General features: G+C 35.8%; 2 protein-coding genes across 4 annotated transcripts; one reads left to right on the top strand and one right to left on the bottom strand.

Annotated features, from left to right (window-relative positions):
* Positions 1 to 268: 268 nt before the first annotated feature.
* LOC111784105 (uncharacterized) lies at positions 269 to 11,943 on the top strand. 2 transcript variants are annotated; one of them, XM_023664936.2, is made up of 14 exons: positions 269 to 773; positions 1,277 to 1,446; positions 1,659 to 1,762; positions 2,548 to 2,614; positions 6,357 to 6,449; positions 6,537 to 6,701; positions 6,887 to 7,027; positions 7,145 to 7,222; positions 9,244 to 9,356; positions 9,479 to 9,539; positions 9,815 to 9,982; positions 10,532 to 10,633; positions 10,824 to 10,913; positions 11,462 to 11,943. In XM_023664936.2, the coding sequence occupies exons 1-14, from the start codon at positions 494 to 496 to the stop codon at positions 11,522 to 11,524; spliced, it is 1,695 nt and encodes a 564-aa protein (XP_023520704.1). In that variant the 5' UTR covers positions 269 to 493; the 3' UTR covers positions 11,525 to 11,943. The 2 variants fall into 2 exon arrangements, with proteins under 2 accessions (XP_023520704.1, XP_086976796.1); XM_087120670.1 differs by lacking the exon at positions 269 to 773 and adding an exon at positions 907 to 1,049.
* A 2,400-nt stretch (positions 11,944 to 14,343) lies between these two features.
* Positions 14,344 to 21,917, bottom strand: OTLD1 (OTU-like cysteine protease family protein). Of its 2 annotated transcripts, none has more exons than XM_023664924.2 (10): positions 21,746 to 21,917; positions 21,449 to 21,485; positions 20,482 to 21,367; positions 19,936 to 20,097; positions 17,496 to 17,573; positions 17,315 to 17,393; positions 16,903 to 17,048; positions 15,134 to 15,199; positions 14,865 to 15,042; positions 14,344 to 14,784 (listed from the first exon to the last, which is right to left on the bottom strand). In XM_023664924.2, the coding sequence occupies exons 3-10, from the start codon at positions 21,187 to 21,189 to the stop codon at positions 14,570 to 14,572; spliced, it is 1,632 nt and encodes a 543-aa protein (XP_023520692.2). In that variant the 5' UTR covers positions 21,190 to 21,367; positions 21,449 to 21,485; positions 21,746 to 21,917; the 3' UTR covers positions 14,344 to 14,569. The 2 variants fall into 2 exon arrangements, with proteins under 2 accessions (XP_023520692.2, XP_023520693.2); XM_023664925.2 differs by lacking the exon at positions 21,746 to 21,917 and adding an exon at positions 21,584 to 21,704.
* Between the last annotated feature and the right edge of the window lie 5,025 nt (positions 21,918 to 26,942).

Raw genomic sequence — 26,942 nt, 5'->3', positions numbered from 1 at the left:
CTATAAAATATCGATAAGACAATTTTTATCCATATATTTCAATAAGAATTTTTTTTTATAAAAAAGCGTTAATTTCATGAATATTTTCTAAAACTAGTAATAATGATAAAAATATTTTTAAAAATTTTAAAAAAATTAAAGAGTATTAATAAAAAAATTTAAATTTAAAAGTATTTTTGAAATAAATTTATTTTTGACATCTTAATATATTTTATTAAAATTATATATATATATATATATATTTTTTTTTTTTTGAGAAATATGTTTCCGTTAATTTAGGCGGCGCTTAGTGGGCGTTGGGGTGGAAGGGCAGGTGTGTCATTTATGCAGCCGGTGGGCATCTGAACTGAACGGCGAGAAGAACCGGCAAGAGGCACGAGCTGATTCCATTTCCATGTGCGCATCCAAACCCATATTATTGTGATCAAATTCCCTATCCCTCCAACGCCCTTCCCCTCCCCCAACTGAGCTCCTCCAGATCTTGCATCCATCCATGGCTCCTCGTAAACCCCGCGAGCCTCAAGTCCTCGAATCCTTCTACCCTCTCCTTGCTCTCGTCTTCCTTCTAGTTGCCTGCACCGAGCTCTGTGACGCCGCCACTGTCGTCGATGTCTATCGCCTCATTCACTACGATATCTCTGGCGTTCCCTTTGGATCCCGCGCCGCTTCACTCAATCACCATGCTGCCTCTCTTCATTTTCCCCCTGCTGCTGATCTCTCTCGCACCGTTTTCATCATTCCTCTTTGTGAACTCAACTTCACCTTCGTCAAAGGTACACCGTGCTTTTCTTTTTCCTACTTCTCGACTCCCTTTATGCACTTTGTCGTTATCTTAAACCACTACACTTTCTTAGTTGCGTGTGGAGATTTTAGGAACTGTGTTTTAACTGTTGGCGGCTTGAATTACTTTCGTAGATACAGTTTTAGATTAACTTCGTTTGTTGTGGGGAAATTTCGTTCACGACCCCCCGGCTTCAATGACTGAACAAGTCTGTGAAGTTGTTCACCCTTTGAGTATTTGATGCATTGGAATATGCCAAGTGTGGGAGGTTTGATCTTCTTTCTATTATCGAACAATAGCGTGCTTGAAGAATTGCAGAACTTCGTTAATCTAATTTCTCCTCTATTTGAAGGATGAAGAATATGACTGTTCTTACTTTTTAACTTCTCACATATTAGAAATCCTGAAGATTATGTGATATAAGAATTGTGGGTTTACAATTACCGCTCTTCTTTCTCCTGTTGGTAACCGGGATATCTTTTTGGTCTTGTGCAGAATGTATATCTCAAAGAAAGCGTCTGGGAGGTCTCCTGATCTTGCTTCCCAAGATTCTTGGCTCGGATGGCCCGAAAAATGATGACTTTAAATGTCCACAAAATGGAGATGGGATGATTAAGGATTTACTGGTTGAACTTGAACGGTTGCTCATACATGCTACTCTACCTGTAAGTGAAATGAAAATAACTTCTGGTTGAAACATTTAAGCATTTAACTTCTTTTATATCAATGAAAGTTTTTTCTTTCTACGTTTGATAAATGCACGTTATGTTCTATCAGTTTGTGAATTATGACCACCGTCTTGTATTCCCTTACTGCAATTTATATTTTCAATTTCTATAACATGTTTGTGTTTCTGAAAGTATCTGTGTCGTTCCAGTACCCTGTATATTTTGCCTCAGAAGGTGAAGATATTAATGCTGTTTTGGCTGATGTTAAGAGCAATGATGCCACTGGTCAGCTTGCAACTGCAACTACTGGCGGGTTAGTTGAATTTATTATGAAATTTTGCTGCTGCAAGGGTTCTTTTTGCTGCTGCATAAGCCTTCTATTGCAACAGACAACAACATAAGTATTGGATGTTACATTATATTATGTTTCTCCTTCTTATGTTTTATTTTCGCTACTATCTCCTATCCTCCCCTTTCCTGTTATTTTCCTTTATTAGTTCATACTGAAGGAATTAACTACCAATGATTGTGATCTCAATTTTTTTAGAAATTTTGATCTAGTTATCGATGTGAATTAATATTTTGGAAAAATTATAGAAATCAATAGAGTTTCTGCACTTCTTAAATAACTTATGAAATTCTTTTGGATTGGAGCCCCATTTTGTATTTGGTTTGGGGTTATTTTTTGTTCTTGGGCTTGTTTTTTCTTTCTATGCTCATGTATATCTTTTCATCTCTCTCAATGAAAGCCTGGTTATTTTTAATTTTTTTTTATTTAATAAAAAAACTTATAAAATTGTGATCATTTTTTTTTTGGTGAATTCTTAATATGTCTTGACACTTCTGATGTTTGATTGAAATTTACACCATGTTAAAAAGAAAATCTATCAGCCTTTAATATTGATTTGATATCAATTCATTCAGTTTTGCATTAAAAGAAGTACTTGCAGTATAAACTGTTGTGCCATTTGCAACTTTTTGTTTATTTATTTTTTTAAATTCATACTATCTACAATCTTGTTCATCATAAAGAAGATTTGAGAGCTTGAGGTTAAGTATATAGTTGCTAATCTTCTCGGTATTCATAAATGTTTGCAGGTACAAGCTTGTTGTTTCAGCAGCAGAACCAAGGAAACTTGTATCTTCCACGATTACAAATATTCAGGTACCTTTTCCGGTTTCCTTAAAATGTGAACAACTAGAGTTATTGTCTACAGTTGTATATTTGAATACATTTCCCTCGACAAACAGCTTAATTAAAGCAAGCTAGGATGCACCATCTGCATTATGCTTCTAAGCAACATGTTGGAGTCCAAGTGATTGTCTTGATATCAAATACAATAGCAAATTAGAAAACTTTTACTCAGAAAAAGTGGTTGGGCTTGTTGACCTTACAGTTTTATATACTCGAGTTTTCTTTGAGCAAAATGAAAGAATGCACTTGGGCATACACTCCCTTAAGGGTGCATTTGAAGATTTGGTTAGAAAGGAAAGTTGCAGCTGGAGGTAAAAGGCGAAAGTGAGATGGGCTAAAGAGGGGATTGTAACATGCCCCTTATTTCACAGGATGGTTAATAGAAGAAAATGCAAGAATTTTATTGGGTTCTTTCGGAATGAAAGAGTAAAGGAGGTTAAAGGGGAAGGAGAGTTGGATGAGGAGATTCTTTCCTTTTCACGACACTCTATGACCCGATTGTTTCTCCCAAGAACTTTATTGAAAGGTTTTTGATTCGTGCCCTATTTCTGTTTCTAATTTTGAGAATGTGGAGTTGGTGGCCCTATTTTCTTTGAATGAAATTAGAAGTTTGGTCTTTGTGTGTGATAGGAATAAGTCTCCTGGTCCTGACGATTTTTCCATAGCCTTCTTCCAAGATAACCAGGATATTATCAAGGATGACCTTGTTAGAGGGAGATAGTGGTTAGTACCTGGAAAGAAACCTTTTATTTGCTTATCCCTAAAAAAGGCAGGGCAACTAAGGTGAAGGATTTTAGGCCCATCAATCTCATTACTACTATTTACAAGATTCCTGCAAAAGTGCTTGCTAATAGGCTGTGAAAAGTTCTTCCCTTTGACTATCACTTAAGTTCTTCCCATAAACCAAACAAGGTCAGCCAACAAGGCCACAGAGTCTAAACAATCTGACAACCTCACAATAAGTGATGCAATTCCTTTGAGTGACACCTACAAAGGGTGCACCACCGTAGGAGCAACACAAAGGAAGAATGTCTATGAATACGGTTCATATTTTTCACTCTCCCATGTAAAACTTGCTATTTACCTTCTGTAGTGAGGAGAAGACTAAGTAGGTTGGGGCAAGGAAAGGTTTGAAAACAAACAAAAGAAAGAACTGCAAGAGAAGCCCCTCGAAGATTCCATGGTCCAAAGCCTAAAGTCCTTTCTCCTTTGCACCAAATGTTAGATCATGGATAAGAGAAAGGAGGCCTACAACGTCTAACGTCTATCTATAAGAAAGATGACATTTGAAACCCAAAAACGAGGAGGAGGGATCCAATGATAGTAGAATAGAAGCCACAAAATGCAACTTCTTTCCCAAAAAATGATATGAAACTCGTAGAGGGTTTCTAACCCACCAATCCTCCCAATAATACACACGGGTTCCTTCCCTAACAGGTTCTAACCCAGAAGAAAAAGAAGGGAAGCCAAGGGCAATCACTTTTTAGAGAAGTTTATGAGGCCCCTTGGTGCCACTGACATCATACCCCGCTCAAAAGGGTCTGGGGTCATTTGACTTGTAATAACTTTGTGCCACAAAGCATTGGATTCTACCGCAACCACTTGGGCAATAAACCCTCAATACATAACTTCAGGCTCCCAATCTCAAGGCCACCTAACGCCACAGGCTTAAACTCATTATCACTCTCTTGTTACATGATTTTTTGTTGGTTGAATGGTTCTCGTGGTTTTGAGTCAAACCTAGTGAGTAAAATATAGTCCTCATGGATGTTGGGAGGGGTCAAAGAAGTGAGTAAATATAGTCCTCATGGATGTTGGGTGGGGTCAAAGGCACTTTTAGATATTCTTGGAAAGACATTTCCATTGAACTCCAATCCTTTTCTTATTTGGTCGAGTAAGTAGGTGATGGGAGGGAAATGTACTTTTGGAAGGATAAGGAGGTATAGACCCCTATTGAACAGAGGAATGGTGGATGTCATGGCTCTCTTATCTTTGATTAGTTTGAGCTTAGGCTAGGGAGAAGGATGTTGGTTTTTGGAGTCTGAACTTCACTATGAGTTGTTCTTGTAGCTCATTCTTTCTGTGTTTGTTGAACCCTTTTTTGGTCATTGAGTTTGTTTTTTTCAATTGTGTGGAATGAGAAAATTCTGAAGAATCGTTTGCAAATCATCCATGCAAAAAAGATGTCTACTTTGATAGAACCGTTTTGTTGCATTCTTCGTTAGATGGTAGAGGAAGATCTTGATCATATTCTCTATAGTCGTAACTTCGGCTTTTAGTTTGCTCAACACAAGGGGTATAGAAAGATGATCGAGAAGATCCTTCTCAATCTGTCTTTTCGAGAGAGGAGAGGTTTTTGTGGCAAGTGGGAGTTTTTGTCGTGTTGTGGAACTTGTGGGGGATCCTAGAGATGTTTGGTCCCTCATTAGGTTCTATATCTCTTTGGTCTTTGGTGACAAGTTTCTTTTTTTTTTTTTTTTTTTTGTAATTATTTCTTAAGTCTCATTTTACTTGAGTGAAGCCCATTTCTTTAGTTGTCTTTTTTATGGGGTCTTGGTTTTTTTGGATGCCCTAGTATTTTTTTTTTCAATGACAGTTCGGTTCATTATAAGAAAAATTAAATGCTTGTATTTGGATAAGTAAGATAATTATTACCGGGAGAATTAAATGGTTTATTTTATAGGTTCCACTCTGGTAATTTTTTTAATTACTACATTTGATTAAATATATCTAAATTAGTTAAACCAATTAGAATTAGTTTAGATATTAACTTGAAATTATTCAATGAGTATATTTCTCTCTTCTCTTTCCCATTCATTCTTTAAAAAAAGTCTCATCTCCGAGAACTATAATAAAATCCTATAGTTCATATATTGCCAGCTTTATTCTTCAAAAAAAAAAAAAAAAAAAAAGAAAGTTTAGACAATTATTATCTAAGCTTTAAAAAGTGAACATTCATCAGACAAACATGAATTTTGTAGATTCTTGCTAAAACCAAAACCCATCTTGAAACATTTGAAACAATCCAGGACAAAGGAAAAAAAATACTTCTGGAGTCTTGGGTATCCGTACCACATTAGAAAAGCGTAGGGATAGTATCTGTGCGTATCTGAAAGAGGGGTGGAACTTAAAAGTAAATGTGGAAGATCAATGGGAAGTTTCACTCTCATCAGGCCATCATGCTCTTTATTTATTTTTCATTTTTGGGTTAATTTAGGAATGTGAAAAATATGAAATTTTGTGTCTATGTCTCTTTGACTTTTTAGTACCCAAGTGTTTTGTAGTTACCCTCTTAATGTGTTATTGATTTGTTGGAGATCTTTTTGTAATCTTCCGAGTCCCTAGCTTTGGTTTGGATCCCCTATACCTTTCAGTCTATTTGACCGCTCTGTCAGATATATCTGTTAAACTAAATTGAAAATTTCACGTGGCATTCATGTCAATGCTTTCTCTGTTGACACCTAATGATGATTAGATGAGTCAAGATGGAGACAGGTCAAGCGAGAGGTCATGTGTCCAAAAATACAACGGTGTAATTGTGTATTTTCCATATAATTTACACTTCCCTGGTTGGTGTATTTGTGTAGTTTGTGTTCTGTTATTGAGGTGCTGTGATTAGCTTTGTTCTCCCCTCATTTTGGTTTAATTCTTTTTGATAGTGTTGCATCGTTTTTTTCATCTTTGTATTTATTTATTTTTAAATTGGTGTCAGGGTTGGCTGCCTGGACTAAAATCTGATGGAGATGCTAATCAACTCCCAACAATTGCAATTGTAGCATCATATGATACATTTGGCGCTGCTCCTGTATGTGATTTGTTTAGTGCACGAACATTATCTACCATACTTGTCTATATTTTATCTCGATGATGTGGATCATCTCTCTGGTTGTAGGAATTATCTGTGGGAAGTGATAGCAACGGAAGTGGAATTGTTGCACTTCTTGAAATTGCAAGGTTATTTTCTCTTCTTTATTCCAGTCCTAAGACACGAGGAAGGTACAATCTACTTTTTGGGCTCACTTCTGGCGGACCTTACAACTACAATGGGACTCACAAGGTTCTCATTCTTTCTATGTACATACAATCATCATAATTATTATTTCTTTCTATCATTACAATGTATTCCATTTAGTTAAACTTCTTCATTTCAATTTTTTTTTTTAATTTTTTAATTTTTTATTTTTTTATTTTTTATAATTGTTTCTATTTGTTGTCCATTAATGTAAAGTATCGTTTTCCCAGTGGCTTCAAAGCTTTGATCACCGTATCCGTGAGAGTATTGACTATGCCATTTGCTTAAATAGTATTGGCTCATGGGATGACAAATTATGGCTGCATGTCTCTAAGCCTCCAGAAAATGCTTACATAAAGCAAATCTTTGAAGTAAGCAAATGTATTTTTAAAATGTTCTGTCTTGTGTAAATAAATAAAAAATGTTATTGTCTTAATACCGTGTTATTATTGTAACGGTTTATTGTGGATGACCTGGCCTCTCTGTAGGATTTCTCAAATGTTGCCGAGGATTTGGGCTTTAAAGTTGATCTGAAGCACAAGAAGATTAATATTTCAAATCCTCGAGTGAGTTAATTCACCTGAATTCTTTTCTTTTCTTTTTTTTTTTTTTGGCAGAAAATTAGTTTTCACTGAAAAGAATATTATGGAATTCAATTATTTCTTTTGAAAATTGATCTACAATCTAAAACGTTATATAGAAATATTACTGAAATAGAAAGAGGAAAAAGAAGACAGGACGGTTTGAAAGGTTCGTTCTCACCCCAGAACAAGCCTAACTCCCACCTATCTGTTACACATACATTGCTCCTAGAATCTTCCCTTAATATCTAACCAAGGGTGTCCCATACCCACTTTATCCTCTTAACAAAATACTCACGTCCATTTACTCTGTGCCTCGTGCTTCCCCACCTTTCTTTCTACGTGTGCATGCAAATCTAATGGGTGGTTTAAGTAAGCCTATTAGTCTACATGTTGATTATGATACAAAAAAACTACAGATGCTTTGTGACTGTAATGTCTGGAGAAAAACTCTCTCCTGCCTTTCCGTACCTTGTTTTTGGCTTCTGATTGATGCAGAACTCTTTAACAAATCAGACTGGAATTTTATTAAAAAAATAATTATTCAGTAAAATGATTGCGTAGGTATTTTTATGTTGGTCTTACTTTTAGCTACTAACAGTAAATAACAGAAAATAACAAACCACCTAACACTAAAATAACAGAGTTAATAATGGTCAAGTAAACAACTAAAAATAACAAGTACCCCACATGTATTGGTCCCTTAAGAAAAACTCATTCTTAAGTTTAGGATTGCAGCTTTATGTGTGGATGATACTCTCCATGTTCTGGAACTTGTTGCCTTAGATTTTGAAATTTTCTTTTTAACCTTTGTCCCCCATTTCTTCACATGTAAAATTTCTATTTTTGTCTTTATTTTGTAAGATATTTAAAAAAAATTATTTTCCTATTTTTGTGTGCTTCATTTCATGCTATTGCACTCAAATGCATGTTGTGCTCGAGTTTTTATTTTAATATTTTCTTTTACCAAAGATAATATTAGAAAGATTAGAAGCCTTGGAGATATGTAAAACATCTAGAAATTCAAGAACCTATTTATTAGATCCCACTCTTTTGAGTATCTTATATGGTCCAACCTTCTTTCTTCAACTTGTGTAGATATCCCAAAAGGTTGTCAATTTTTGCATAGGTATATCCACAAAACCATCTCACTTTTTTGTCTCTTACTAGAGTTCTTGCATAGGTGGGGTGAACCATGACTAAATCCTCTTTATGAAACTCCTCAGCTTTCCTACGTTTATTAGCTTCTAATACATCTATAGTATAGTTTAGCATTATTAACCTGAGTTGACACCCTTTTTGATATCAGGATTTATAAACAATCACACCAGACCTTCTGGTAACCTGAGTTGAGATCTTGCCCACTGAGTGGTTTGTTGAACTTGGACCTTGGCTCTGGTTCCATTGTCATTGGTAAAAGAGTGAGAATATTAGTGGAAATTTGATGACTAGGGTACCAGTATCGTACAAGATACTTCTATGAAAAGTGAAATCTGTAATTGTGATTCTAAATATAGAAATCATTGTATTACTATGTTTGGTTGTTTTGACAATGTGGGCTTGCATTGTTTATCTTGTGGCTGGGGTAATATAGCTCAAACGAAAGTAAGTGTGCATGCTTCTTAGCTTATAATTAGTTAATAACCCAAACCAACCCTGAGTTCTTTTAGTTACTGTATCCTTTGGTGTATGCAACATGAAAAGGATGTTTCTAGGATAATAGCAACATTTAGTAGGAAAGAGGATACGGTCTTTTTCTTTTTTCTTTTTCCTTTTTATTCAGGGGGCGGGAGAGGACAAAGCAGAAAGAGCCAAAGATTTTTGCTTGTTCTCAAATTGATCTAACGTACATCTCCATCATCACATGTTTCATCATGATGTGTGCTATTTAATAATTTTCTTTTTTCCAAAAAGACTGTTCTTGGTTTCCTTTAGCATAGTATATGATTTTTACTTTTATTTTGTGATTATCGTAGCCCACTCGATAAATCCTTTCTATGATGTAGGTAGCCTGGGAGCACGAACAGTTTTCAAGATTAAGAGTAACTGCTGCTACCCTTTCTGGAATCTCTGCTGCTCCTGACCTTTTGGAAAGGACCGGAGGTTTAGCTGACAACAGGTTCTAATTTTTAGAAATTGATCAGTTTCCTGGTTCTGTTTCACTTCCATGTTTGCATGTGTGCGAGCATGCATATTCATGCAGAAATGTGTATATTCTGACAAGACCGTAACTTCCAATAGATTGTTTTTGAACGAGAGTGCAATTGCCAAGAGTATCAAGTTAGTCGCAGAGAGTCTTGCAGTAAGTTTTACTATGTCTTGCTTAGCCATACTTTTGCTGCAATCGCAACCTTTTCCTTTTTCCAGCTGCAAGTGTTTGTTTTTGGCAATTGAGAATTCACCTCAAGTTCAGAATGTTTAAATATGACACTTAGATTCTACTTTTATTTATAAGTGGAGAGCGCACAAGTATGGATGACATTCATTATTGATTTTCAAATTGTAATTGGTTCATGGTATTATTTTATAATTTTTTTTGAGAATTCTCTAATGCATAATTCCTTGTATTTTATCCAGAGGCATATTTACAGATATGAAGGAAAGAATATACAAGTATTTGCAGATGATAGTAGTTTGGCAGTCAATCCAACTTATATTCGGTCATGGTTGGATCTTTTGTCACGGACGCCTCGAGTTGCTCCATTTCTGTCGAAAGATGACCCTTTCATATCGGCATTAAAAAAGGTTTTATATCATAAACAAAATTGTGCCAATTGATACCATCTACTTCCATTTGTATACTGTATTCGCCCAAAGATTGATTGGCAATTTCAAAAGGAAAAAGAATTGATCTGAAAAGATTACTCCTTCCTTCTCTCTGGCATCAGAAAAATTTATATCATAAAACAAAATTGTCAGGTGTTACCATTATTGTCCCCTTCCATTTAGCTCAACCTGAAAATATTGCTCTGAAACATACTTGACGTGCTAAAAAATTCTGAATTTTTGAGAAATTGCAGCTCTCTTTTTGAAATTAGTTTGATAAAATCTACTATTTCTTATATGGTGGAACTTCTACGGTCAGTGCTAATCCATATTTTCCTTGGATACGGTCAGTGCTAATCCATATTTTCCTTGGATGTTTGTCTGTTACAAAAGCACGAAAACCATTTACGCAGACGCAATGTTTTAGTGGTTGCTTAGTTTGGCTGGGCTGATCATACGAATGCTTTAGGTTACTAATTGAAGTCACCTCCCAGGCCTCGTCCAATGATATGTTTCTACTCTTTTCAGGAACTGGAGGTCCATACCCATGATGTGAGCTTGCAACATGAGCCATTTGACGGGATGTTCACCTTTTATGATTCAACTGCAGCTAAACTTCACATATACCAGGTACTTCGCAGATCAATTGTGAACTTGACTCTCTACTTGCTCCATCTGAAAATTAAGCTCCATTTATTTTAGTTTTGTACAACATTATTTTCTATATTCGTGTTAGCTGATTCTAGATCGGTGGTTATGTTTATCCTTGGGTGTTCTTTCTTGGCTTGGATCTAAGCAAGCTTTATGTTCGTTGTTTCAGGTTGCTAGCGTGACATTCGACTTGGTTTTGCTTTTGGTCTTGGGATCGTATTTAGTTTTACTCTTCTGTTTCCTTGTGATCACAACCAGGGTAAGTTGTATTATTTACTTTATCGACTTGACAAAGTTATCCCTCATGATATAGAATTCCTTAAACATGAATAGAATAGATAAATGTCTATGAGATGAAAAAGGCTCTTGGGACATTTGATTACAAGCACTTGTCACTCAAAATGATCGTATATTCAGTTTGGAATGAATTTTCAAGTGCCTAAAAAGTTTTTGGTACTTGAAAAGGTCCTTCCAAACAGGCTCATTGGAAACATAAAAATAGTTTTGGAAGAAGTCTTGCGAGAAAATATTTTAGTGTTTTGGCTCAAGTGCTTGATTGTGAGTTACTCAAGAGTATAAAACAAATGTCAAATCTGATTTGTTAATAAGCACCTTTGTCAAAAATACTTGTTTAAAAGCACTCATAAGCACATTTTGAGTTTGAGATGAACTGTGAGAATAGTGTTTTGTAAGTAAACTATTTGTTTTGCTCCTTGGAAAACACTCTTCAAGTGTTTTATTTAAAAGAATTTTTGTACTTTTCACCCTTCCAATAGTACAAACTCACAAAATGTTTCTGTGCCATAGGGTCTCGACGATCTGATTGGTCTATTTAGACGCCCTCCTTCCCGAAAAGTAAAAACAGCTTGATGACTGCAGTAGATTTTGATGCTTGGATTTGCATCATTGCCACCTGAATTTTTTCCCATCTAGATTAGACAGGCCTTACGATGGGGTCCAATGTGGCATAAGAGATCGAGGAACTGAAGATTTTATGTGGCATTCCTCTCAGGATTCTCTCTTTCTTCTTTTTGACATCCTTACATAATAACAGTTATGAGAACTCTCGAGGTGCGATAATTTTTCGTTTTCTCATTTAAATTCGCACAGTTTAACCCTCATTTGTGGTTTCCACTTTGGGCAATGATTTTTTCTTTAGAATTTGTTGGTGTCTATTATTTCTTGCTCGGTTGATGTTAGAGACAGGCAATAGATTCAGTTCGAACAGTTCTGAAAATCTCTCAGAATATATTGATGTTATTTATCATTATTATTTCACAGTTGCTTGATGGCTTTGGAATTAACTTCACTTAGTCATTAGTTTGTTATTTTGTTAATTACTCAGCTTTATCGAACCCCTGACTTTCAGTATGAAAGCATGGAGTTACTGACAGGTGAAATAATATACATGATTTCATCTCACATATCTCCATTTCAAGTTCAAAATCCAGAGTGATAGGCTTTTGTTCGTTTCCAAATTCTTCTACCTTTTTCTCAATTTGCAGATGGGGTACAATCCAGAATCCATACTTTCTAGATCATAATGATATGTTAGTTCTTGTTCTTGCTTCTTAGTGTCTTATTTGATTCTTATAGCTCTTTCTATCAAGAACATTTCAGGTTTCATCTTGGAATTCTTCTCAAAGCCAGTGATGAATTATTACTTGCTTGGACTTGCAATCATCATATGGTTTTTGCTTGGGTGTATTATTTAGTCTTTAAAAATGGATCTCTTAATGTCCTTTTTTTTAAGAAAATAATTACTTGAAGTATTGAATAGTTAGTGTGTTGGGATTTATGCTCTAATTATTCATTCCAATCGCCATTAACTTTTGAATTAATTGCATCACAAAATCAAAAATCAACATGGCTGTACATTAGAATACATGAACAAATCAATGCAAACATTCATTTAATCATATATATCAAACTAAGTCCAAAGCATTTGTTGGGGTTTATGCTCTAAGTATTCATTACAATAGTAGACGTAGTAAACAAACTCAACGATTGAACCCTCAGATCATTGTCACATGCCCGAATATGCAAAAAAAAAAAAAAAAAAAAAAAAAAAAAAAAAAAGAAAAAAGTTCAACCATCGGTATGCCCATGGGGAGCCCTCATTTTTTTCTAAAAATTTTGGTAGGTTTTGGTGGCATCATTGTCATCAAATTGATCGATGCAATGTAAGTTGATTCTAAATGAACTTTTCTTCTAGAATTAAGCAAAATTTAATTAAAAAATTGAATTTCCTATACTTCCACAAAGTCTTCCTGCGACTCGACTCGAATACAAGACCACAACTTGTGAGAGTTTATTGAAAGAAAATCTACAATGAATAGGGGAGGGAGAGGTATAGAGAGAAATCTCCATTCTATAGAGTGCATATGTGTGAGTTCCTAATTTAGCTAAACCCAAGAGCTATTGATTAAATCTTATTTGTTTATCATCTAATTGCGTCAATCCAAAGGTAGATGATTTGATCTCTAATTATAAACGGTTGAATTAAAAAAATCTATGATTTGATCTCTAATTATAAATTGTTGAACTAAAAAAATATGATTTGATCTCTAATTATAAATTGTTGAACTAAAAAAATGTCAGAACACACCAAAGCAATCGTCAAATGTTAAAATGTGAACCATTAAATACTACATTAGTCTTTATACTTTCTTTTAGGTTTAACTTAATTGATTCATGTTTTTTTAAAATGCTTTAAATTTGGTCTTTATACTTTAAATTTAGTTAAATTTAATTTTTATAATTTCAAAAGGTTAATTTTGGTCTCAATAATTATTTTGGTCCTTTGATTTTTATTTTTCATTTTATTAATTTTATGTTAATTTTTTTCCTCATTTTTTGAGGACAAAAATAAATATTTTGATGCTCACTAAAATGAATCAAATTTAAAAATACTGAACTAAATTGAATATTTTCTTCACTGAATATTTTTTTAAGTAATGGGAACCAAAATAAACTACAGCTAGAGGTACTTGGATCAAAGTAATATTTAAATCTAAATTGTATCATATCACTCACCACTTCCTTCATCTTTACTATTTTTAAATTCAACCATTTACTAGGTCAAGGAATGAAAAGATAAATGTACTCAACCATTTACTAGGTTAATGAATGAAAAGGATAAATGTACTCGACCATTTACTAGGTTAATGAATGAAAACCGCTATTATAATTCAAAAAAGAATTGAAAACAAGAAATAAAGGGTACATGTAACACATTGAATTGAAAACGAGAAATAAAGGGCATATGTAACACATTGAATTGAAAACGAGAAATAAAGGGCATATGTAACACATTGACTTCAACCTAACAAATCCAAAATTTTGAACGGGTCTATAAGATTTGTGACTTTGACTTGTGTACACCCAAAAGTCAACTCGTGTACCCCCTAAATCAAAATCATGTATGTAAAAATTTCAAAAGCTTTTTAAAAAGCAACATGAAGAAACTTTGACTATGCACAAAAGGGCTTGTTTAGATCAAAGCCTTCTTTTTACCTCTTTGAGAAAATCTCAATTTGGGTTCAAAACTAAATCATCTTCCCCTAAACTGATACAGATTCATAGTGTTTCAACAAAAAATTCCCTTTATATTCAGAAAGCATTGAGAATTTTCTTGGAAGACATTATTTATCAACCAATAGAGGAGAGATTGTAATAGAGATGAGAGATTAAAAGGGTAGAGTTTGCTTTATTATCATATATGATGATGATGCCAGAACAGGATCCAAGTTCGTTCCCATACACACCTCTCTCTTTAATACTTTCTCACTTACCCAGTGAAACCAATGATGATGTTGTTGGAATATTAGAGAGAGATTGAGAGACCAACCCTTTTCCACCAGTAGTAGTGTTTGTCCTAAACGTAAAAGCTGGCTGCTGCTTTTACTCACTCCATCATTCTGTGGCCTTGCCTTTGCGTCTGCTGCTCTCCCCAGTTTCCAACAAATAACAAACCATTGAATCCACATCGTCTCCAAATATGCTATAAGCTTCGATCACCTGTAGGTAACCGAACCCCATCGAAAGCACTGTTTGCATCCCATTGCTTAAAACCGACTCTGGCACCCCGCCGCTTTCTCTCTTACAGGTACCCTCACTTCCTGACGATCCTGAAATTTTTAACATAAAGCTAACGTTTTTTACTTCCCATTTCCAACGAGTATGAGAGTCATAAGAAGAGTATACGTACTGGCGCCTGAAGAAGATGGTTCTGCACCCGGGGTTGAGGAATTGTCTCTTCGGTCCAATTGCTGTTTCGAGGAATATTTAGCGAGATATTCAGTTCTCGAAGCTTCCATCACCATCTGTTCTATCTCCTTTTCAGTAACCTCAAGATCTGAGAAATACCGTCCTTGAGCAAGAAGGGACTGTCAAGTCAGAAAAGTAAAATAATGTTAAGATCACTTTTACTTTACAAATCTCCTGTGATCTAAAAATTTAACAGTCCAAGATACTTGCATTATCAATCTGTTGATCTTGCTGCGCTTTCAAAGCAGCCTTCACTTTATCCTTGTCAACATTTGCCTGCAGACCGAAAACATTAAGGTCCATAAGATGTTCGACAAAAAGTTCAAAAACACACAATAGTCATCAAAGGAAACTGATGCACAATAGTCATCAAATATATTTTAAAAGAATGATCATCCATTGAAGTTCTTCCAGTTAAATTTGGCCCTAGGAACCAGTTGGTGGATAAACTAACTCGTAAGAACTCAGTCAGAAAAATCTCTCTATCTGTAGAAGAAATAGTGAAATGATATTCCGACTCATTAATCTAAACTGCTCAAACTCAAAATATTTTCAAACTAAGAAAAAAACACCCGTGCAACCTTACGGATTCAAAAAGCTTAAAAGAGGCTTTGTTTCAAGCAGAGAACACCATTGAATTCTTCCAAACCACGGATCTAAAAAAGAACAAGCCCTTGGACTACATATCAATGAATGTCCATGTCATGGACAAAGATAAAATCTCACAACCGTCCACAACTGAGCTTATCTCTCAAGCTTACCAAGATCACAATTGAAGTCAAAACTAAAAATTTCTTCTTGTCAAAATTAAAACCAGATCTTCGTTGAGATTGACACAAAGCAAAAGAAGATGATGACATCACTCTTTCATCTCATTAAGTATGAGAACCTCATCTAAAATGTGTCTTCTAAAATTTGTTTCCTAGCTCCAAATGCTCCCTTAGAAAAATTCAGCAGCAATCTCATCCTTGTTGCCAAGACCTTAGCAAAAAATTCTTGTGGTTCAATACAGATTCAGTCCCTAGTTTAGTCTCTGAGCATTAAAAAATGAATCACGGTTGCATCTACATAGTCACTGATATTATAAAGTCCATTTATGTGTTGAACTTTCAATTCCGATACAATTTTCCTATCATTCATATTAGTTATATATGGATAACACATCATATTAACTAATAATAAGTGAGATTTCACACGACCTGAAGATGGCACAAAGTGGTAGACCAAGCAAATAAAATACAAACGCATAGAGTGGTAAAACATCCAGTTTAAAATGTATTACACTCATGCCCCACCATCTTTTTTTGTCTCCCCTCCCACCCTCATTTATCCAGCTAAACTACTCCCTTATGCGATGTTATACCATATCATCACCTGCTAGTCCCTTCGGCATGTAAGGTCAATATTTAAGTAAAAGTAGTAATGACAATGGCTAGTTAGAGTTTAACATTAAAAAATCATTAAGGAAGTTAAGCCATACTATTCAGGAACTAAATTTAGACTAAAAATTCATGGTCCAAAACTACGGCTCTAAAATCTTTTGCCCTAAGACCTATGGGCAGAATGACAACATTTATTTAAAGGTTTAGGGCAGTCAAGAATTTTCTTTTGATTGTTTGTTTATTTATTATTATTATTATTTGCTTTTTTGCAAGACATAATTTCATTGAAAAATGAAATTACAAGAAAGGGAAGGAAAACCAAAACCCTAAAATTTTCTTAAATTCTTGGTTATACTTTTTTCTCAGAAAGGAATTGTCTGGTCTCTGACAATACCACGCCTTGAACAGGCCATATCATACTATGCCCTTCGAAGGCTTATTGGAAAAAGCATTTTAAAAACCATTTGATCGGGTGGGTTGCCATCTTTTCACCTTGTTTTATAGATCTCCCTGTTTCCAGGGAAGCCTTTAACTGTTTCCTTAATTGTTGTTATAACAAACAAAGAAGAAATGTAGAGCTTTAAAATATAAGCATACCCCTCGAAGACTGCTGAAGCCAAGCCCTGCACCAATTGCTAAGCGTCGTGGATCAACAAGAGAGTTGTAATGATTGCCATGATGATAACTCAACCGAATGGGAGGCAGGTCAGTAGTATAGTTTCCATGAAAGATGTTAATAGGTTCTGCATTATAATAAAGGTAATTATAAAAAATGTATAAAAAAACCAAAGACTTTCATTTAACACTAAAACTAATGATAATAGTAACAAACCATGAGAACGTAAAAATAAAAAAAAATAAAAAATATAAAAAACTGCCCTCTTTGCAAAAAAGTGCAGTAATCACAAACTATAAGCATAGACGATTGGGCACTACTTTTTAAAAAGGTAGCTAAACCACTATAAAAGAGCAGTAACCAAAACCATATGAATATACACACAATTTGCACCTGTGCCATATGAGAAAATATGGATTGGTCGATTATACATCTCACAAAGCGCTTGGATTTCAGCATTATTTCCATATACCTGCAACAGATGAAATAACCTCATTCCATCACCAAGCACCAAAATTGAAGGAAAAGGTTATAGAATTAGAACATAATAATAACAATCTAAACTACACCAAACCTTATCTCTTCTTTTCCTCTTGCAATAAGATGTAAATCCTTCAGTTATAAACTGGGAAAAGTGATCCCTCTCACGCTCCTGAACAGTATAGTAAACTCAATTAAATGTACAGGAAAAACTGGATCCAAATGGACCATGATCCTTACACTAAAGTGAGATGGAATATTATCAAAATAGTCATCTAATAGTGGAACGATTTTGGACAATCAGCTCCAAACTTGCAAGAGTTCGCCATGAGGATTTTAGGTCTTACTTGTAGTGATGCGAACATAATTGGAGAGTTTTTTTGGCAAGTTAGTTATTTCTCCTCAAATTACCTTGAGAAATAAGTTTCAAATTCTTAGTTCAAATTGTGGAGGAATTTCAATATAAACGCTTGCAGCTTCATAGAAAGCAAAGGAATAGGCTTGCAGAAAGTTGTTTGGATGAATTGGTGTTCATCAAATATAATAGGGCATTGAAACGTCGATATAAAATTAGGGAAGTCATTGACCCCATCTCTTCAAAAGATATTGATGACAGTACAAGAAGAATAAATGATGATTCTGAAGATGAGGATGATCTTGCATCCAACGATGATTCTTTAACAAGTGGCAATGTTTCAAGAGAAACTGGACCAAAAGAACTTATCTATTATCTAAATACTTTAAGAACCAAGACTAAAGCTCCATGTTCATCCTCCACACAACCCACACCCACACTAGACAATTTGGACAACTCTGAATTTGAAGACAAAAACTTACAGATGGCTATAAGTCTAATAATGGGAAGAATGAGGATGAACCCTTATCTAGTGTAGGACTTTAAACTTTCATGTATGATTTTTGCTGTATTATTTCATGTTTTGTTCTTTGTTTTGGAGTACTGCCTCTGACACTATGTTAAAAGGCAAATATTTGGACCTTGTTCGTTTATACATTTTTCTTCGTTAGAACCTCTTTTTTCTCCTTGAAGGTTTCTTATTGTGTATATATACACGTACCTATATTTTCTGTTTTTGATACAGTTTACCTCAAAAACAAAACGTGTTTTTTTTTTTTTTTTTTGCACCTTGCACTTCAGCCCCAAAGAGTCATTGCACCTTAGTGCGCCTCTGGATTTAAAAAACATGGGTGACTAGTGAGTTCAATTTGCTGTTTCAGTATAACTACCCTTGATTTGTTTACAGTTAGTTAGGTGTCGTTAATAGTTCATTAGTTGGTAGGCCATACAAAATTTGACGGAAAGCTAAATCCAGCTTTTCTTTGATTGTTCTTTCAATTTATTGTTGGATAAATTGCTGAATTCTTCAGGAATACATTTTTTTTAACAACACAGAGTGTCCATCCAATTGTTGTGGGGTTCAAGGCTTAGTACTGTTTAGAATGTTGTCATGGCTACTTTTTGGGAATAACTTAAAAAGAAGTTAACGATAAAATTAGAAAGGTCGTAATAACTTTTAAAAAAATAAAGATAAAATTCGTAAGATGGGAATAACTTAAAAAAAATAAAGATAAAATTAGAAAGGTGGACGACTCTAGTGTAGGCTAGCTCTACTACAAATAGTTTGTGTCCCTGTACCCCCTATACTACAACAATCATTTTTTCTTTAATCAAAAGCCAACACCATTTCCAACTGGAGATCTTTCATGCCTTCTTTGGCTATCTATCATAGTTCCGTTTTTTTTATATTTAAATAAAAAACTTAGCATATCCTTTTTGTCAAATATGGTTTACCTTTAAACTATAATAAATTCGAGCATCCTTGTTCGGTTTTCCTATCTCCAAACAAACCCCGTTGGGGAATTTTAAGATAAGACCAAGATCAATTTGACGTAAAGAGATAATAGCTCCTTCACAGGAGGCCTCCAGAACGAAGGAGAACTAGACGTAATGAGAATTCCATGAAGGGTATGTTCTCTCAATTATCTTGCATTATTCTTAGCCGTCGATGATTATTGCTAGTTAAGTAGATTTTACCTAATTCCCTTGGCATAAGTTCGGGAGGACAATTGTCCTACCTCCTTTTGAACTCTCCCTCTATTTAATGAAGATTAATGCTTTGATCTATTCATTGGTTTCTCTAATATCTTCTCTAGGCATGCCTAAGGTCACTATTTCACTGTTTCTCTGTTATTCAACCTATATATATCTCCTCCATTATTGGAAGACCAGCTCTGTATAAAAAATTTAAAAAAAAAAAGATAAATAGGCATGTATTGTGTCTTTTCCAACATCAGTAACAAAAACTAATCTGGGGTCTTATTTAACTAACATTGTTATGGTGAAAATGAACCTTACCATATCAAAATATTAAATTTTGGTTCAACATTAACATTCAATTCAATCCAAATTAAATATTAAATCCTTCAACTAAGTCAAATGCAGAAGCTGAAACCAAAAATCTTTTGAGATCATTAACTTAATATCATCAAAGAGAGATCAACAGAAATCATCATACCATGTAATCTATACACATCTGTCGAATCAGATCGTATGCTTCAGAATCCCCATACACTTGATCTGCAACAGCACGAAAGAGGCAATTCCCATCCTCCAGCATTCTTTTAACTTCAAAACCCTTTACTCGCTTAATTTCAGCCTCAAATTGCCTCTCTCTTTCCTGAAATGAGTTAAAGTGAAACGTACATATTGGATCAGTACAAGAGTTTATTACAGAAGATGCAGTAATGTTCAAGGTATTCAAATACCTAGATAAATAAACCCCTAAAAAGAGGGAAAAACCTTATTTGATGGTCAAGAAATAGAAATGGAGAACCTTGACATTCAATATGAGTTGCATGAACATCTTTAACTACTAAAGCACAATATATCAGGGGAAACCACTAGAAGAGAGGATCTTTAGAATTCCACTTCAGCGTCTTAACATTTATTTAGAACAAGAAAACAAGAAACATTTCAGAATTTTAAGATATTTGGTCTAGGAAACACGAAAGAGTAAACCAAGAAATCGATCAAATTATCTGCATCATTCTAAAAACCTTACCAGATCATAATAGGACACATAACAAGAGTTGTGCTCATCGGCACTGTTGTACCCCTCGCTATCGACATGTGATCTTGGAGATGAAGGCCGTGACCCAGTGAGGGAGGTCCTATTTGAAACAACAGACCGGGCAATGCCACTACTTCTTGGGGACCCAATTCTACCCGCATTAGAACTTCCCAAAACATGTCTCCTAGTGTTTGATGAGCTCACTGAAGACGGCTTGAGCGGTGGGGCAGGGGGTGGTGGAGGTGGTGAATTCCCCGGAATGGCCATCGAAGAACCCCCGGTACAGCACTCATTTTCAAGTGCGTTCCTCTCCAGAATTTGCAAGTGATCCGATATCATTCTAAGTTCCCCTACATCCGGAGCATCATCTTTAACAACTTTCTCATTATCTCCAGAAAGTTCATCTCTCAAAATCTCCATGTGCTGATCGTTATAAGAGCCTTCGATCAAAACATCTTCTGTTTTCACTGTCTTGCTTTCGCTATTGGTGGCGTCCAAAACCTCATCAACAGTAGTAGACTGTTCCTGTACATTCTCTCCAAGGTCCTCATCTTTCGAAACTGGGTGTGGAGAAGTAGAAACGTGTTGTTGTTCAGGGCGAGATGATGAAGAACCACCAGGGGCAGAAGATCGGTTGGGGTTAGTAGAAGAAGAAGAACCACCACCAGAGGAAGCTCGCGATATAAAGACCCTCGTCATTGGAGTGGTTTATTAAAAGGAGGACGCCTCGAGAAATGAACCAAGAAGCTCAGAGAGTCAAGAAGGCAGTAATAAGCATGGGTTTATCACGAGTTCTTGCCTTGGGAGCAGTGACACCCAACCCTCGGCAGAATATATTCTTCCAGCCCAGCTCCTTCTGCTCCTTGCAAAACGATTTCTGCATTCCCCTAAAAATTCTCATGAGACCCAGACCTCGAACTTTAAACAAGAAAACCCTCTTTTAAGTAGTCGAATTTACCCGGAAATGATCAGAGAGGCGGTTCCACAAGTCCAAGCTGCAATCAACAACCATGAATGACAAAGAAAATCGATAAAGAGAGAGAATTAAGAGCAGGAAAAACAAAATCAAACAAAAAGGGCAAGAATTATCCACCGGTAACGTTTCAAAATCTTGATGAAAGAATTATCCACCAAAACAAAGGAAAAGAAGAAGAAAAGAGCAAGAAAGATCGGATCAACAGAATCAAGACGAAATCGGACAGGAAAAAGAAGAAATAAGGGGAAAAATTTGACTGGGGGAGAGTAAGATGCTCACCTGGAGAAGAAGAAAGGGCGGAATGTTGGATCTGAGAAGGAAGGAAGGAGGGAAGGAAGTGGAGAAGAAGAAAAAAAAAAGGAGTGGAGAGCAAAAAGAAAGGAATGAATTGAAAAGAGGGAAATTATTTTAGGGTTTTTGCAGCCAAAACTGGGAAAACCAAACTTGGGGGCTAAGAACACCAACACTATTATTATTTTTTTATTTTTTTATTTTTTTATTTACATATATATATATATATATATATATATATATATATATATATATATATATATCATGAAAATTTCAGAAAAATCGTCTTATTATTTATTATTTATATAAATAAATATATAATTTGCTGCCGCCTCAATCACGCACGTGGCAACTCTCCCACGATTTCATCTCCACACAATTTAATGTTAAATTAAATAATTTACTGTTTTATTTAAATTATTCATTCATATTATTGTTAAAAACCGATGTTGTTAATACAACCATGACACACTGCTATGGTCATTCCTCTATCAAATAATGGTTGCATCGATCCTATAAAATTTTGTAGACGAAGAATGACTACTTGTTGAATCTTCTTAATCTTGGATTGTGTAATAGGTCTAGTTGGAACATTTGGAATATCGTCAAGGCCATGTTATGGTTTTAGAGAATAGGTCCCAAATCATGATACGTGTATGATTGCATTACTAACCCCAAGAGTTGGGTGACTTACTGAGTATTTCTTAAAATACTCAAGTCATGTGCTACCCTTATATTTTCAGATAAAGGTAAAGCTCCCATTCACGGATGGCGGTGAATGCAGGAAAGGCCATGGAAGTCGAGATAAGTCATGATAGGCTAGTAGAAAGCATTGTTTTACATTTAGTAGTTAATAGGTGGTTTCTTTTATGTTTCATGTTAAAAGAATGTTATTTCAAACCTATTATTTTTTTAACTTTATTTTAAAGTATTTATTATGAGTTTATTATGAGTTTCTGCATATATTTAAGGCATGCATGCAATGATGTCATTAATTTAGAGCTCTAGGTTTTAGATCCTGTAGGCCCACTATACTTTCATGGTCCTCTAGCAGATGTACCGTCACCGTCAGGTATGTTTTTTTGAAGATAATACTAGTTTAGTCAAATGATGCATGTAGTAGATTAATTTAATAAAGTAAAGTTTGACATGTTATGTTTGATATGTTTGCATGGTTATGATGATGCAAGTTAAGTATGTTAATGTGAAGTTATAAGCATGTGTTGGATGTATTTATGTAATTGAGTGGAAAAGTATGTAATGTAAGTAAGTGGAATATTATAGACTTAGTACGTTATGTGCTATACATAGATTATGCCACCTAGAGGAAAAGGAAGAGGGCGTAGGGGATGACCCCCTACTAAAGGTAGAGGAAGAGGTAGAAAAGGTCCGATACGCAAGGAATTGGTAAATTGACCTGAGAAACAGTGCCACCCCCACCTCCAGCGGAACCTCAGGTCGCACCAGACCTCACAACTACCTTAATGGAATCGTTACAAGCAGTTATGCAACAATAGTAACAACCCAACAAGCCAATGCTTTGTCATCAACCATATAGGCAAAATACCTGCAAAACTTCAGGGATGACCCTTGTAACTTTAATGGGATTGCAAATGATCCAACAGTGGCACAGTTGTAGTTGACGTCAATAGTGACAATGTTTGGGCTGACAAATTGCCCAAATGATCATAAGGTACAATATGGAGCGTTCATGTTGCGAGGCGATGCAGAGTTGTGGTGGCAGTGCACTCGTGAGATTCTTAGTCCTGAGGGAAGTGTAATCTCGTGGTCGGACTTCAAGAGTGCCTTTCTAGAACATTCATTTACCAGCTGAGTAAGTAAACAACAAGAATTCACACAATTGAGTGAGAGAGAACGGTCATTTACCACATATGCAAGGGACTATATAAGAATGAAACGATTTGCCCCATAGTTGGTGGACAACTGAACATAAATTAGCACAAAGATTCACCCTGGAATTGGACAAGAAGATTCATCGTACAGTTGAGGCGATAACGCATACTACTTATGTTGCCGCTCGAAGAGTAGCTAAAGCCATGGGAGGAGAAGATGGATCTCAAGAACCCCCTCCACTGACTATTACAGTAGGATAGAAATGACGTCATGACCAGATTCATCATCACGAGCAACCTTCTGCTTGACCACAATGATGACCTAACAGACATCGTCGAGATCCTAGGCGTGGTCAACAATCAGGTTGATATGATACTAGAGAGGATGACAGACCTAAATGCAATGAACATAGGAAGAATCATTTGGGGTAGTGCTTAGCCCGTATCAGAGCCTATTTTCGGTGTGGGCAAGAAGGTCATTTAGCCAAAAATTGTTCACGGGGGTCGCGTGGATAATCCTGAAAATCAGCAAAGGGGTTCGACTGCAGCGGATTGCCCTACTCATAACCATCCTCCGGCGGAAGCTTATGCCTCCACTAGTAAGAACACTAAAAATCCCGACATTGTGGTGATAAGTACTTTATCTATTTTTGGTCATCTTACTTTAACATTGTTTGATTCGGGATCTATGCATTTGTTTATATCTACTGTTTTCATTCGTCAAGTAAAATTTGTATTGGAACCTCTGTGCATGAATTTTCTGTTAGCACCCTGGCATAGGTGGATTTGATTGATGCGAATAGGGTAAAAGACAGTCAAGTGATAGTGTCAATAATTAGCCTAGAGGTAAATATAATGGTCGTGGATATGAATGACTATGATGTAATACTGGAATGGATTGGCTAGTGGAAAACCATGCTAACATAGACTGTTATATGAAAGAAGTGGTGTTTACATCACTGTCGAAGACTAGATTCAAATTCAATGGTACAAGTCCGGGTACTACGCCTAAAGTGATATCGATGGTGGAAAGCGAAAAAGTTGGTATAGCACGGAGTGTAGGCTATACTAGCTAGCGCCGTGATACCAAAAAGGAAGAAACTTCCTTGACTGAGTGTTTGTAGCAAATGAATTCTCAGACGTGTTTCTAGAGGATTTACCAGGATTCCCCCATATCGAGATGTGAATTTCATAATAGAGATGGAGCCAAGTACGACCCTATCTCTAAGGCCCCGTATCATATGCCACTAGCTGAACTAAAGGAACTCAAGGCATACTTGCAAGAGCTATTAGATAAGGGATTAATCCACCCCAACTCATCTCTATGGGGTGCACTGGTGTTGTTCGTTAAGAAAAAGGATTGCTCGATTCACTTGTGCATCGATTATAGGGAGTTAAACAAGAGTACAACGAAGAATAAGTACCTCCTTCCACGCATTGAAGACCTATTTGATCAGTTCAGGGAAGTAATAGTTTTCTCTAAGATAAATCTCTAAGCAGGCTACCATTAGATCAAGATAAAAAAGGAAGATGTGTCGAAAACAACTTGCAGAATAAGGTCTGGTCATTATGAGTTCGTGGTTATGTCATTTGGACCTACTAATGCCCCAACAGTATTCATGGTTCTAATGAATCGAGTGTTCAAGGAATGTCTGGATACTTATGTCATAGTGTTCATAGAAAATATCTTGATATACTCTAAGACAGATCAAGAACATCCATTGCACCTTTGAAAGGCCCTGACAATTATGAGAGAGAGTAAGTTGTATGCTAAATTCTCCAAATGTGAATTTGGTTACGCGAGGTCTCATTTTTGTGAGATGTTGTATTTGAGAATGGTGTGCCAGTAGACCCTGCCAAGGTGGAAGCAGTCACTAAATGGGTTCCCCAACCACTGTTACTGAGATACGTAGTTTCTTGGGTCTAGCAGGTTACTACCGATGCTTCATACAGGGGTTTGCCATGATAGCCTCATCACTTATGCAACTTATGCAAAAGGGTGTGTCGTTTGTATGGATCGAAGATTGCGAGGCAAGTTTTCAGGATCTAAAAGATAGACTAGTGACTACATCAGTACTCACGATGCTCGATGGCATAAAAAACTATGTAATTTATAGTGATGCTTCCAAGAAGGGCCTCAGTTGTGTGTAGATGCAGCGCGAAAAGGTTTTTGCATACACATCCCGACAATTGAAGGATTATGAACAAAATATTCCCACGCATGTCATGGAACTAGCGGCTGTAGTTTTTTGGGTTAAAGATTTGGTGACGTTACTTGTATGGGAAGAAAACTCAGATCTACATCAACCACAAAAGCCTAAAGTATTTCTTCACTTAGAAGGAATTGAATATGAGACAGCGGAGGTGGTTTGAATTAGTGAAAAACTATGACATCGACATCTAGTACCATCTTGGGAAGACCAATGTTGTCTTCGATGCCCTAAGTAGAAAGACAACCCATTCGTCAGCATTAATCATGAGAGAGCCCGGAGTATAGACAAATTTTAAACAAGCTGGGATAACGGTGACAATGGAAAGAATTAGAGCACAGCTAGCCCAATTAACGGTATAACCCACACTCCGATAGAGAATCATTGATGATCAAATAGGAGACACTGGGTTAGGAAAAAATACTTAACGAGTTAGCGACAAGACCAGTTGATGGTTACTCCAAGTTGTCTGATGGCGGATTACTGTACTAAGGGCGTTTATGTGTACTAGTGGTAGAAGAACTGAAAAATGAGATACTAAGCGAGGCGCATAATTTCGCGTGCGTGATGCACCCCGATAATACCAAGATGTATCAAGAAAGTAACACTTTTTGTGCCGTGGTATGAAGAAAAACATAGCAAAATTTGTGAGTAAATGCCTAGTATGCCAACAAGTCAAAGCACCTAAATAAAGAACGACGAGATTGTTGCAACCCCTTAGTGTGCCATAATGGAAATGAGAGAATGTAGCCATGAATTTTATAGTAGGATTGCCAAGAACATTGAAGAGTTACAGAGTTATATGGGTAATTGTGGATTAGCTGACAAAGTGAGAACATTTCCTTGTTGGTAAAGCTAGCTACACAATGGATAATTAAACACAACTATACATGAAGAAAATTGTTAGACTGCATGGAGTTCTTGTGTCAATTGTATCAGATCGAGACCCACACTTTACGTCAGCATTTTGGTGAGAACTTCAGAAAGCGTTGGTACTCGCCTAGTTTTCATACAACACTTCACTCACATACAGATGGTCAGACGGAACGTTTGAGCCAAATCTTAGAAGATATGCTACGTGCCTGTGTGTTAGACTTTGCGGATAACTGGGACTCAAAATTA

The sequence above is a fragment of the Cucurbita pepo genome, chromosome 20 (genome assembly GCF_057944985.1).
Source record: "Cucurbita pepo subsp. pepo isolate OVF chromosome 20, ASM5794498v1, whole genome shotgun sequence".
NCBI classification, from domain to species: Eukaryota; Viridiplantae; Streptophyta; class Magnoliopsida; order Cucurbitales; family Cucurbitaceae; genus Cucurbita; species Cucurbita pepo.
This window is presented reverse-complemented; position numbering and strand designations above follow the sequence as displayed.

Bases quoted from the DNA above. Each gene is read 5' to 3' on its own strand.
- LOC111784105 (XM_023664936.2), top strand. From the start codon at position 494: ATGGCTCCTCGTAAACCCCGCGAGCCTCAAGTCCTCGAATCCTTCTAC. The intron at 6,702-6,886 runs GTTCTCATTCTT...TCGTTTTCCCAG, and splicing joins ACTACAATGGGACTCACAAG to TGGCTTCAAAGCTTTGATCA. The intron at 9,540-9,814 runs GTAAGTTTTACT...TATTTTATCCAG, and splicing joins TAGTCGCAGAGAGTCTTGCA to AGGCATATTTACAGATATGA.
- OTLD1 (XM_023664924.2), bottom strand. From the start codon at position 21,189: ATGACGAGGGTCTTTATATCGCGAGCTTCCTCTGGTGGTGGTTCTTCT. The intron at 17,394-17,495 runs GTTTGGTGTAGT...CATCTGTTGCAG, and splicing joins AGAGGAAAAGAAGAGATAAG to GTATATGGAAATAATGCTGA. The intron at 14,785-14,864 runs GTACGTATACTC...TAAAAATTTCAG, and splicing joins ACCATCTTCTTCAGGCGCCA to GATCGTCAGGAAGTGAGGGT.